This window comes from Eriocheir sinensis, chromosome 38 (genome assembly GCF_024679095.1).
Source record: "Eriocheir sinensis breed Jianghai 21 chromosome 38, ASM2467909v1, whole genome shotgun sequence".
NCBI lineage: Eukaryota > Metazoa > Arthropoda > Malacostraca > Decapoda > Varunidae > Eriocheir > Eriocheir sinensis.
Window position 1 is genome coordinate 6,633,103 of NC_066546.1, and position 13,818 is coordinate 6,646,920.

At 39.7% G+C, this 13,818-nt stretch overlaps 1 protein-coding gene across 2 annotated transcripts in view; it reads left to right on the forward strand.

Moving 5' to 3' along the window:
- Window positions 1-10,099, forward strand: part of LOC127008601 (uncharacterized) — a 40,566-nt gene extending 30,467 nt beyond the window's left edge. Inside the window, exons 41-45 of one of the 2 annotated variants that reach the window (XM_050880812.1) lie at window positions 4,822-5,078; window positions 5,844-6,018; window positions 6,731-6,884; window positions 7,461-7,602; window positions 8,481-10,099. In XM_050880812.1, coding sequence (XP_050736769.1) covers window positions 4,822-5,078; window positions 5,844-6,018; window positions 6,731-6,884; window positions 7,461-7,602; window positions 8,481-9,506 — 1,754 coding nt within the window. In that variant the 3' untranslated portion in view covers window positions 9,507-10,099. The remainder of the gene's footprint in view (window positions 1-4,821; window positions 5,079-5,843; window positions 6,019-6,730; window positions 6,885-7,460; window positions 7,603-8,480) is intronic. The other variant, XR_007761205.1, reaches the window with a different exon arrangement.
- The last annotated feature ends 3,719 nt before the right edge of the window (window positions 10,100-13,818 follow it).

Here is a 13,818-nt window from a genome sequence, read left to right on the forward strand (position 1 = left end):
TCAACGTGTTCCCGTGTAAATGGTTGCTTCGAAATTAATAATGTGGAATGATTTCGTATTTCTCTTCCAAAGACTGGACGAGAAGATAATACTAATTCATTTTTTAGCGTTATTCTTTTCTTTACAAGTCACTTTTTTTCTTCCTCTTCGCGTTTTCTTTCTATGGTCTTTGATTTCGCATTGCTCGTAAAAGACTTGATGATAATTGTTTTATTTTTTACATTATTCTTTTTCTTTATCTGTCAGGCTTTCTTTTTCTCCTTTTCCCATTTTCTTTCTATGGTCTTTGATTTCGCATTGCTCGTAAAAGACTTGTTGATAATTCTTTTGTTTTTTTACATTATTCTTTTCTTTATGTTAGGCTTTCTTTTTCTCCTTTTCCCATTTTCTTTCTATGGTCTTTGATTTCTCATTGCTCGTAAAAGACTTCATAATAATTCTTTTACTTTTTACATTATTCGTTTTCTTTATCTATCAGGCTTTCTTTTTCTCCTTTTCCCATTTTCTTTCTACGGTCTTTGATTTCTCATTGCTCGTAAAAGACTTGATAATAATTGTTTTTTTTACATTATTCTTTTCTTTATGTCAGGCTTTCTTTTTCTCCTTTTCCCATTTTCTTTTTATGGTCTTTGATTTCTCATTGCTCGTAAAAGACTTCATAATAATTCTTTTACTTTTTACATTATTCGTTTTCTTTATCTATCAGGCTTCCTTTTTCTCCTCCTCCCATTTTCTTTCTACGATCTTCGAATTCGTATTGATTTCCGAAAGACTATATAGAAGAAGTTAATTTTTATCGTTATTTTTATTTTCGTTTTGTGTTCGGCTTTTAATTCCTCTTCTCATTTTCTATATAAGGTCTTCCATTTCGTATTCCTCTCCTTTCCTCTCCCTCTCTTCTCCTTCCTTCAATGTTACCTTTTCACAGTTTTGACCAGCCCATAATTCATTTTCAGCGTAATTCATTTTCATCGCTTGTCAGTTTTCTCTCTCTTTCACTCTCTATTGGCGGTTTTCTCTCGTCTCGTCTCGTCTTCCTTCATCTCTCTCTAGTTCGTTTTTACCGTTATTCTTTTTCATTACCTGTCAACCTTTTTCTTTCCTCCCATTTTTCCATTTATGGTTTTCTTTGTCTCTCTCTTCATCTTTAATTAATTTTCAACGTTATTCTTTTTAAATTATCCTGTCGGTTCTTTTTTCTCTCTTCCCATTTTCTTTTAACGGTTTTCTTTGTCTCGTTTCTCTCTCTCTCTCTCTCTTTTATTCACTAACATATCTTTTACGAATCACCTGAAGCTCGATCTCTGTTCCCCTTACCTGATAACTCCCTCCCCTCTATTGATTGCCCTGCTCTCTCTCTCTCTCTCTCTCTCTCTCTCTCTCTCTCTCTCTCTCTCTCTCTCTCTCTCTCTCTCTCTCTCTCTCTCTCTCTCTCTCTCTCTCTCTCTCTCTCTCTTCTCTTCTCTCCTCTCCTCTCCTCTCCTCTCTCTCTCTCTCTCTCTCTCTCTCTCTCTCTCTCTCTCTCTCTCTCTCTCTCTCTCTCTCTCTCTCTCTCTCTATCTCTCTCTCTCTCTCTCTCTCTCTCTCTCTCTCTCTCTCTCTCTCTCTCTCTCTCTCTCTCTCTCTCTCTCTCTCTCTCTCTCTCTCTCTCTCTCTCTCTCTCTCTCTCTCTCTCTCTCTCTCTCTCTCTCTCTCTCTCTCTCTCTCTTCATCCAGTTTTACGCCACGTCCCTTTCTCTCGTCTCCCTTCCTCCTTGCTTCTCTGCTTTGTCCCCAATATTCTTAATTAAATTTACCTTTACGTTTCCCCTTTCGTTTTCTTTCCCTTTACTTCCTCCTCTCGGTTCCATTTTCATTCTCCGTCCTTTTGGTCTCTTTCATTCACCTTCTATTCAGCTCCCTCCTCTCTCTCTCTCTCATATCCCTTGCTGTATATATGCTCTCTTGGATATTTAATTAAACCTCCACCGCTCACGCCTCTGCACACGAAGTCGAGAATGTGTAGAATAATATTATATGTGAAAAAGTCTAGGGACAATTCTCCACTGATTATCCTGTTTTTATTCACTTGTGGTTGGTACGAACTAAAAATGGTTGAGAAATAAATAGCTTATGCGTATTTTTCATTCCTGTTTCTCATTTTTTTTTTTATCAAGCAGGAAGTAAATCATATCAGGCTTATTAATTTGTTGGTTACTACGAACTAAAAATGGTTGAGAAATAAATAGCTTATGCGTTTTTTTCATTCCTGTTTCTCATATTTTTTTTTTATCAAGCAGGAAATAAATCATGTCAGGCGTATTAACTTGTTGGTTGCTACGAACTAAAAATGGTTGAAAAATAAATATGTTATGCGTTTTTTTCATTCCAATTTCTCATATTTTTACTCATGCAGAAAACCTCATAATATCAGGCATGTTTTTTTCTGACACGAGGTTCTTGCTTTATTTTCTTTTCTTTTCCTTTTTTGATGCAGCGAATCCGAGAGTGATTGGAAAGAATAAGAATGCGTCGGTAATGTGTTTTTCTTTTCCATTTTCTTCCTTTCACAGCAACAAAATATAATCTTAGACAGAATTCCTCACACGATATTCTCCCTTTTTCCTCTTTGCAAGCGAACGAAAGAATGGTTGAAAGAGAGTGTGATAGTAATACAGTTTTTCTTTTAATTTTCTTTTTTTTTCACGCCAAGCAACAAAATATATCCTTAGACAGAATTCCTTACACGATATTCTTCCTTTTTCCTCTGTCAAAGCGAACGAAAGAATGGTTGGGTGTGTGATAGTCATGTATTTTTTCTTTTATTTATTTATTTTTTTCACGCCAAGCAACAAAATATAACCTTAGACAGAATTCCTTACACGATATTCTTCCTTTTTCCTCTGTCAAAGCGAACGAAAGAATGGTTCAAAGAGTGTGATAGAAATGTATCTTTATCCTTCCTATTTTTTTTTCACGGCAAGCAACAACATATAACCTTACACACATGATTTCCAGCAAGAGATTCTCCCTTACTCTCTTTCAAAACGAACGCAAGAGAGATGAAAAAAGTGTGATATTAATCCATTTCTTTCTTTTCCTATTTCTTTTTTTTTCACAGCAAGCAACACAATACAACCTTAGACATATCATATAATTTCCAGCAAGAGATTCTCCCTTACTCTCTTTCAAAGCGAACGCAGGAATGATGAAAAAAAGTGTGATATTAATGCATTTTCCTTTCCATTTTCTTTTCTTTTTTTAACAGGAAGCAGCAAAATATAACCTTATACATAATTTCCTGAACGAGAATTTTACTTTTCTCTTTTGGGAACAGCGAACGAATATGAAAACACGTCTCAATGCGTTTTTCATTCCTCTTTTTCCTCTTTTTCTCTACATCAAGCAGCAGACATAACGAGAACCTTACTTATTTTCTTTTGGGAACAACGAACGAATATGAAAACACGTCTCAATGCGTTTCTCATTCCTCTTTTTCCTTTTTTTCTCTACATCAAGCAGCAGATATAACGAGAACCTTACTTATTTTCTTTTGGGAACAACGAACGAATATGAAAACAAGTCTCTATGGGTTTCTTATTCCTCTTTTTTCTCTGTATTAAGCAACAGACATAACGAGAACCTTACTTATTTTCTTCTGGGAACAGCGAACGAATATGAAAACACGTCTCAATGCGTTTTTCATTCCTCTTTTTCCTCTTTTTCTCTACATCAAGCAGCAGATATAACAAGAATCTCACTCATTTTCTTTTGGGAACAGTGAACGAATATGAAAACAAGCCTCAATGGGTTTCTTATTCCTCTTTTCCTTTTTCTCTACATCAAGCAGCAGATATAACATAATCTCCTGCGCCCTACAATCTTATTATCCCATTATCTTTTGGGAACAGCGAACGAATATGAAAACAAGCCTCAATGGGTTTCTTATTCCTCCATTTCCTCGTTTTCTCCACAGCGAGTAACAAAACATAACCTTAAACATAATCTCCTGCGCCCTTACAATCTTATTATCCCTTATTATCTTTTAGGATCAGCGAGCGAATATGAAAACACGTCACAATGCGTTTCCTCATCCCTCTTTTTCCTCTTGTTTTCCACAGCAAGCAACAAAACATAACCTTAAACATAATCTTCTGCGCCCTTACTTTATTATTTTCACCCTTATTATCTTTTGGGATCAGCGAGCGAATATGAAAACACGTCTCCATGCTTTTCTCATTTTTCTTTTTCCTCTTGTTTTCCACAGCGAGCAACAAAACATAACCTTAAACATAATCTCCTGCGCCCTTACTATCTTATTATCACCCTTATTATCTTTTGGGATCAGCGAGCAAATATGAAAACACGTCTCAATGCTTTTCTCATTCTTCTATTCCCTCTGTTTCAATAGCAAGCAACCAAATATGACCTTAAACATAATCTCCTGCGCCCTTACTATCTTATTATCACCTTATTATCTTTTGGGATCAACGAGCGAATATGAAAACACGTCTCAATGCTTTTTTCATTCTTCTATTTTCTCTTTTTCAATAGCAAGCAACAAGATATAACCTTTTACATAATTTCCTGCGCCCTTACTATCTTATTATCACCCTCATTATCTTTTGGGATCAGCGAGCAAATATGAAAACACGTCTCCATGCTTTTCTCATTCTTCTATTCCCTCTGTTTCAATAGCAAGCAACCAAATATGACCTTAAACATAATCTCCTGCGCCCTTACTATCTTATTATCACCCTTATTATCTTTTGGGATCAACGAGCGAATATGAAAACACGTCTCCATGCCTATCTCATTCCTCCTTTCCCTCTTTCTCCATAGCAATCAGCAGAAGGCGGTCTCAGATCCAAATAGGCGCAGGACTGACGGAGGAGGAGTTGACGAAGGCGAAGGAGAAGAGACTAAGCGAGCTGGCGATGCAGGACTTGCTGGTGGAGGTCCTCGTGTATATGATGTTCCTTCTCATCATCCTCTCCATCAGCCACGGCGATCGGGACCCCAATATCTACTTCATGAGAGAGAACATCAAGAACACCTTCGCCCTCGCCTCGCAGAACGACTGTCCGGCGTTTTCAAAGGTTGGTTTTAAGGAGTTGTTGTATTTCACCTGTTTTACTGTTTTTGTCTTTTTTTGGTTTGTTAGTTTTTTTTTCTTGTTTTCTTTGATTTGCGATTATTCCAGTCAATTTTTATCTATCTTCCGTTTGTTGAATTAATTTCTTTCTCAGTGTCTTTCATCAGTAGTTTTTCTTTCAGTTTTCCCTTTTTCCTCTTTTTCTTTGCCTTTTTCTGTTTTCCTTTTTTCTTTCTTTCTCCTTTTCCTCTTGTGGTAACAGAACCTACAACCAGTCTTTATTTTCGGTTTTATTCTGCTTTCCATTCTCTGTTTTTTCTTTCTTCCTTCCACTGAACCTCCGACTAGTCTTCTTTTGTTTTCTTTTCCTTTCCTTTCTTGTTTTGCATCCTTCCTTCTATTTGTCGCCAGAACCTTCGCCTAATATTTTTCTTTCGTTTTCTTTTCGTTTCCTTTCCTGTTTTGCATCCTTCCTTCTATTTGTCGCCAGAACCTTCGACTAATATTTTTCTTTCGTTTTCTTTTCCTTTCCTTTCTTGTTTTGCATCCTTCCTTCTATTTGTCGCCAGAACCTTCGACTAATATTTTTCTTTCGTTTTTTCTGCTTCCTCTTTCTGTTTAGCACTCTTCCTTCTACCTGTGGCGCCAGAACCTCCAGCCAGTCTTTTCTTTCGTTTTTTCTGTTATCCTTTCCTGATTTTCACTTCTTCTACTCGTAGCGCCAAACTTTCCAGCCAGTCACACAGCTTAACCTTCGTCCCTCCGCTAGGCCCAGCAGGAACCTCACTTCTGGTGCTGGCTGAAGGAGACCATGGTGCCTTCCCTCCTCAACGTGACGCTCTACAACGGCGAACATCGACCCCAAGACATGTGCGGCACTATGATAGACCGGGTCACCTTCCTCCTCGGCCACCCTATCATTCGGCAGGCCAGAATCAAGCCAGGTACAGGTCTTGGGAGTTTATATCGTTATTTGGTTTATGTGTGTGTGTGTGTGTGTGTATATGTGTTTTTGGTGGTTTGTAAGGTATGAGAAGTTTATAATGACGTGAGGTTTTTTTTTTATTCTTTGTGTGTTTTCTTTCTTTTTTTCTTGTTGGTTGTCTCGTTTTCGTTCTTGTTCTTCTTCTTTTTATCGTTGTTTTCTTTCTCATTCGTGTTTCTTTTCCTTCTTCAATTCTTCCATCTTTGTCTCACTGTCATTATTGTTGTTGTTTTTCTACTCCTCTTTCTCCTCCTTCCTCCTTCCATCTTTCCTTTACTGTCATCATCGTTATTTTCTTCCTCCTCTTTGTTCCTCTTCCTTCTCCTTCCTCAAATCTTCCTTCTTTTCTCACTGTTATCATCTTTGTTTTTCTACTCCTCTTTCTCCTCCTTCCTCCTTCCATCTTTCCTTTACTGTCATCATCGTTATTTTCCTGCTTTTCTTTGTTTGTCTTTCTTCTCCTTTCCCAACTCTGTCATCTGTGTCTCTCATCATCGTCATTTTCCTTTTCCTCATTCTCCTCCTTCCTCCTTCCATCTTTCCTTCACTCTCATCATCGTCATATTCCCATTCCTCTTTGTTCGTTTTTCTTCTCCTTTCCCAACTCTCCCATCTGTGTCTCTCATTATCATCGTTTCCTCCTCCTCCTCCTCCTCCTCCTCTTCCTCCAGGCGACTCCCTCACCCACCCCGCCACGCACCCCAACTCAGAGGAAACTCGAGACTTCGGGAATTACTGGAACGAGTCTGCCCACGCCGAGTCGATTTTCCGCTACAGGTCGGCGCTTCAAATCCACGGCTTCCCTTACGACGGGACTCTAGACACGTAGGAGGCACATGATTACTCTTTTTGATGCGTTATTGGTTGTATATTGGCTTCCCTTTGCTAACGGGGCGAGCTTGTTTATTGCTTCTTATTCGTGTTAATTTGTGTGCTGTTGGAGTAAACGAGTCGCTACCTTTTACGACGGAGCTCTGGACGCGTAGGAGTCATATGATTTATCTTTTTGATGCCTTATTGGTTGAAAATTTGCTTCCCTTTCCTTACGGGGCGAGTTTGTCTTGTTTTCTTACTCGCGTTGTTGGTAAGGTGTGATTTGTGTGCCGTTGGAAAGCATGAATCGCTGCACTTTTCTCTTTTTATCTTTACTTGTTTGAAGAAATCTCTCTTTATTTGTGTGCTGTTAGAAAGCATGAATCGCTACCTTGTTTCTCTCTCTTTTTATATCTTCAGGTTACGTGTTAAATATGGCTTATGAAAGTTTGTTGAATACCGTTTCCTATATTTTCTCGAGAACTGGATAAGATATGGGTGTGGAATTCATATTAAATACACTGTAGACCATTCCTTTCCCATGGCTCCTGTCCCGTTTCCATTCATCTGTGTTTCTACCTGACGAAGATACGGCGGCGGAGGTTACCTGGTCGCGCTGAAGGGTCCTCAGGCGAAGGTGATGAGGACGATCGCTTCCCTCCAAGAACGTAACTGGGTTGACGAACGGACCAAGGCGCTCTTCGTCGAGTTCTCTTTGTACAACCCGCAGGTGAGGTCACATGGTGTTCACTGCGAGACTCCTGCCTGTTTACTTTAATGTCTTTTTTTCCTCTCAGTTTTCCTCCCTTTGTGCCTTTTTTTTATCTGCTTTCGTTTCCCTTTTATTTTAACATATATTTCATCCTCTTATTCATCATTGCGAGACTCCTTTCTAATTTAATATATCTTTTTCTCCTTCAGTTGTCTTTCCTTTGTGCTTTTTCTTTCGTTTTTCTGCTTTCCTTTCCTTTTTCATTTCTTTCTTCCTTTCACTCCGAGTTCTCTTTGTACATCTCGCAGGTGAGGTGACGCGGTGTTCAGTGCGAGACTCCTGACTGCTTACTTTAATGTGTCTTTTTTCCTCTCAGTTTTCCTCCCTTTGTGCTTTTTCTTTTGTTTTTTTTTCTGCTTTGTTTCCTTTTCCATTCCTCTCCTCAACTTTCGTCTTTTCTTCAGTAGTTCTCGTCATCCTCGAGCTCCAGACTTAGTTGAAGGGTTAATCTGAATACGGTATAGCTCTAGAACTCCTCGTCTTTGTCTCTATAGTTTCTGAATGCTGAGCAACTTCTGTATTTCCTTCAGTAGGTTTTGTCATCCCCAAACTCTTTTCAAACTTACAGGATAAGTTGAAGAGCTAATATAAATAAGGTATATAGGTCTAAAACTCTGTCTTATCCCCTAGAGATTCTGAATACCGACTAATTTTCGTATTTCCTTCGGTAGTTATTATCATTCCAAATCGTTTTTCTTATTTGCATACTGAGTTGAAGAGTTCATTTAAATAAAGTATTGATCTAAAACTCTTTGTCTATAATTTCTGAACGCTGAACAACTTTCGTCTTTTCTTCAGTAACTCTTCTTATCCCTGAACTCTTTCCTTTCTTGCAGGTGAATCTGTTTGCGGTCACAATGTTCGTCTTCGAGTTCATTCCCGGCGGAGGACTCATCACTAAGTTCGAGTTCCAAGCTCTGAAGTTGCTCCGGTACCACACTGGCGGCGGGGCCTTCGTTCTGGTCGTGGAGATCGCCTACATCCTCTTCTCCCTCTTCTACACACGCCGCGAGTTCAAGGCCATGAAGAAGCACGGCTGGAAGTACTTCGCCTCGGTGTGGAACATGATGGAGGTGTGGGTGCTCGCCTTGTCCTTCACCGCCATCGTGTTTTACCTCATGAAGACTTCCCTTACGTATTACCTGCTCGACAAGTTTATAGAATCCAAGGGCAAGAAGTACATTAAGATCCAGCCACTTGCCTTCCTGGATGGGGTTCTGGGGTATGTGATCGCATTCCAAGTCTTCATAGCAACCCTGAAGCTCCTCAAACTACTAAGGTTCAACAGGAGGATCGGGATGCTTTCGGCTACACTTCGATACGCTTCCGGTGATATCATTGGTTTCGGTCTCATATTCATCGTCACGCTCATTAGCTTCGTCACCGTCTTCTACCTGAGCGCCATGACAGCCATGAAGGACTTCTCTACGTTTGTCAAGGCCGCGGAGTCCAGCTTCTTCCTAATCAACAAGAAGTTCGACGAGATCACCGCCGCCTCCCCTGTGCTGGGTCCCGCTTTTTACTTCGTGTTCTCCTTCATCTTGTACTGGATCGTGTTCCAGCTGCTCATCGCCATCATCTGCCACGCCTTCGCCAAAGTGAGCCAGGACATCACGAAGCAGCCCAACGACTACGAGGTGATCGAGTACATGTTGACGAAGTTCTCCGCCTACATCGCCGCCCTGAGACCCAACTCGGTGCAGAAGGTCAATATCCCCCCGCCGAAGCCCCCGGATATCGAGTCTCAGCTTCGGTACCTCAGCTCCTCCCTGGACAAGGCGATGGGCGTCCTGGATTGCAAACTTCAGCCAAAGAAAAAGCCGGAGAAGAAGAAGAGGAAGAAGCGCATTGTCAAGAGGTGATTTTGATTCTTTGACAGTGATCGGTGAAGGTGTTAAGAGGCGATTCGATTCTCTAAAAATTATCTGTGCTGTTATTCATTTTCTGGTGATTCTTCTTTTATGCCTTAGTTGTAATGATAGTTTATTTGTACTCTTGTTTGTCATGATAAACAAAGAAGAAGAAGAAGAAGAAGAAAAAGAGGAAGACAAAGAAGATGAAGAAGAACAAGAACAAGAACAAGAAGAGCAAGAACATGAGCAGGAAGAACAAGAACAGGAAGAACAAGAACCAGTACAAGAACAAGAACAACAAGAAAGAGAAATAGGAGAAAGAATTTGATCTACCAGAGTTAAGTGTCTATCCGTGTTTAATATAAAATTTCTACCTACTCTCAGAATTTTTTACTTTAGATTTAGTATGAAAACTCACCACTAACAACCTGACCTTTCGCATTTGCCATGAAAACACATTATATTCTCCGTCAGATTTCCAGCAGTGACCGTGTACCATTTAGCAGAGATTCTCACGTAGTATTTGTCCGTAACGAAATGAGGTGATCGCTAAACCCCTGTAAGCAATCCACAATAAATACATCAGTGCAACATCCGTCCAAGCTGACCCTCTCTCTTTGGCCTTTCGTTCCGTTTTCTTTACAGGAGCAGCGCCTAGCGGGGTCTTATGTATTTTTATTTTTGCCCTTGAGCTGCTTTCTTTACTGCAAAAAAATGGTAAGTTTGTGTTAGTTTTCGCTTTAGGAACAAGTTGGAGGTAAAACAAGAGAACTCATTACAAGAGAAACAAGAAAACTTCAAAGCAAAATAGATCTCATCAAGACAACAACGTATTAGTCACCGAGTAATCAGTTCTATACAAACATAAAAATCGTAGTCACTTAAAATTTCGTCGAGGATAGAGACATGATTTTTTTTTTATCGCCTCACAGAAAAAACTCAAATATATACGTATTATCACTACATCGCAACCCAACTCTCACGTAACCAACTTTATATACTAATCAAAGAAATGGGAGTCACTTTAAATTCGTCGAGGATAGAGACATGTTTTTTTTTATCGCCTCACAGAAAAAACTCAAATATATACGTATTATCACTACATCGCAACCCAATTCTCACGTAACCGACTCTATACTAATCAAAGAAATGGGAGTCACTTAAAATTCGTCGAGGAAAGAGGGACATTTTTTTTTCTATCTCACCTCGCAGAAAAAAAACTCAAATAATGTAAACGAATTATCACTCCACATCGTAACCCAACTCTCACGTAACCGACTCTATACTAATCAAAGAAATGGGAGTCACTTAAAATTCGTCGAGGAAAGAGGGACATGTTTTTTTTTTTCTATCTCACTTCGCAGAAAAAACTCAAATATATACGTATTATCACTACATCGTAACCCAACTTTCATGTAACCAACTTTATACTAATCAAAGAAATGGGAGTCACTTAAAATTCATCAAGGAAAGAGGGACATGTTTTTTTTTTATCTCGCCTCAGAAAAAAAACTCAGATAATGTAAACGAATTATCACTCCACATCGTAGCCCAACTCTCATGTAACCCTATACTAATCAAAGAAATGGAGTCACTTAAAATTCGTCGAGGAAAGAGGGACATGTTTTTTTTTTTCTATCTCACTTCGCAGAAAAAACTCAAATATATACGTATTATCACTCCACATTGTAACCCAACTCTCACGTAACCGACTCTATACTAATCAAAGAAATGGGAGTCACTTAAAATTCGTCGAGGATAGAGACATGTTTTTTTTTATCGCCTCACAGAAAAAACTCAAATATATACGTATTATCACTCCACATCGTAGCCCAACTCTCATGTAACCAACTTTATATACTAATCAAAGAAATGGGAGTCACTTAAAATCCATCGAGGAAAGCAAAAAAGAGGAGCATCTATAATTTTTACCTCCTGCAAGTCGCGCCGTTCAAAAAGCTGAGATCGTGTAAAAGCACCTGACTCCCGCGTAAGCAATTCTATACAAGCAAACGAAAAAAAAAGGGAGTCAATTAAAATTCACTGAGGAAAGAAAGAAAGAAGGACATGTGGTACTATTTTTGCCTCCTGGAAGCCTCGTTTCGCAAAAAGAGCTGAAATACTGAAACTTTGGAACATTTTCAGCTGGACTTTGAAGAATATACAGAAATAAGACAAAACCAAAACTTTATACAGAACACAGAAAACCAAAGCAGAGATTACTTAATAGCCGATGTACTAGTCTTTCAACCATTAACTCTGGAAGAAATTGAAGACAGAAAAAACTATATCACAACAATATGGAACAGAAGAAAAACGAAAACTGAACAAAACTAAAAGACACAGCAACCAATCAACAATCAAGATTCAAGAATAAATCATAAGTGGGAGCCGTTACAAAGGCAATCCCACGCCTACTACTGGACTGGACTGGACTGTAAGAGCACCGCCACTTTTCACCGTAACCAAACTTTCGTGTAACTCTTTCTAAACAAACAAACAAAAAATGTCACGTAAAACTCATCGAGGAAAGAAAGACAGCGGGACTTGCATTATTTTTATCTCATGGAAGCCGCGCCTCGCAAACAAAAAAGCTGAAATAGTGTAAAAGAACCTTCACTCTACAATGTAACCGATCTCTCGCTGCACGTGGGTAGCGGCAACGATACTCGACGGTAATATAGCGGCGGATGAAGTGTATATATGAGAGGAAGATGGGAAGAAGGGGGAGGAGGAGGAGGAGGAGGGGGTGAAGGCAGCGGACGGGTGGCCACACTATCCCTTCCGGGGCACGAGCGAGGTGGAGTCACAAAATTAACCAAACATATCCAAGACAGTAAGCTCGCGGGCTGACTCCCACTCTGCAGCTTTTCCCTCTGGCTATGGCGAGGGACCCGAGTGCATCGATCACAGCCCTGGCGCAGTGTATACCTTTGGAGCGCAACATTCTGACACGGACGAAGCCAGCGAGGAAGTAATCATGGAAGGAGATGCCCTACAAAAGCCCGTGAAGCCTTGGGAGTGAGCAGGGCGCCCCACTCCCAAATTACAAACTCCAGGGGACTGATCATGGCTGCGTGCCGGGGACCATCTCCACCCAACTCTCGCCCTTCCAGCCCTCCGCCGCAGAGAGCAGAATTCAAAAGCGTAACAATTATTCCAAGTTAGTCAGCCACTGTATCTGTTTCTCCGTCTTGTATCTCGTTCTAGTTAGTTTCGTATCACTCGAGAGGGCACGAAATATAGCTCTCTCTCTCTCTCTCTCTCTCTCTCTCTCTCTCTCTCTCTCTCTCTCTCTCTCTCTCTCTCTCTCTCTCTTGCTCCTGCTCTCGCTTTTCACATGTTTTTCATATTTTTGGTGCTTTTTAATCCGTGATATTTCTTTAAGATGCTTGGAGGTAATCATAAACCTTAGAGGATGTTCACGTATTTTTCCGTCATGTTGGGTATGTTTTTCAAGACTTTCTGAGATGGCACCGGTAAAGTAATAATGTTTTTGGCGTCTACCTCGAATTCATGGATATATATTTTCTTCAGGTTTTGCGAATTCCCGGCACGAGGCGGGAAATATAGATGAGTACGTCTTCCACACCTTTTTGACCCAGAAAGTCTGTCCTAGTTCCCTACCTGCGGGTGACGCCTCCAACGGGAAGCCTTTTTGGAATATTCAGAGATTCCGCAAATCAATTTCCTCTCCACCGATCACTAATTGAACTCACAAACATGTACAAGTTTAATAAGAAAAATGTGTACTCGGGCTTCAGTGTTGCAAGAATACTGCATTTACGGTAGTTATTATGAGGAGGGAAAATGGTAAAGGAATTGTCAGGGAAAAGTCTCCCCGTGGTGACGTGCGGAGGCTGAATTCTCTCGCCGCTTAACTTAAACGAGGCTCACTGACACCGTAGAGTTTATATAAAATTGGCGGTGAATTATTTTTTTCTATTTATCTATTTCTTTTATCCGTCTTTTGTTTTTCAGCCTCTTCCACTGTTTTATTCATCCCGGCAGGTTAGATTTTGGGGCAACAAATAATTAACACTCTTGGAGACCTAAAAATATTATGTGTAATGTGAGTTACTTGGACCTTTCTTTGAGGGTCTCATGAGCATTGGCAAAGATAGTTTAAATCAAATGCTACATAAGAAACACCTGGCAAATATACACTGATATTGTGCCTCACAGAGAAAAGTAGGAAGGAAATAAATAAATAAAGAAATAAAGAAAGAAAGAAAGAAAGAAAGAAAGAAAGACAAGAAAGGAAAGAAAGAAAGAAAGAAAGTAATAAAGAAAGACAAGAAAAAGAAAGAAAGAAAAAAAG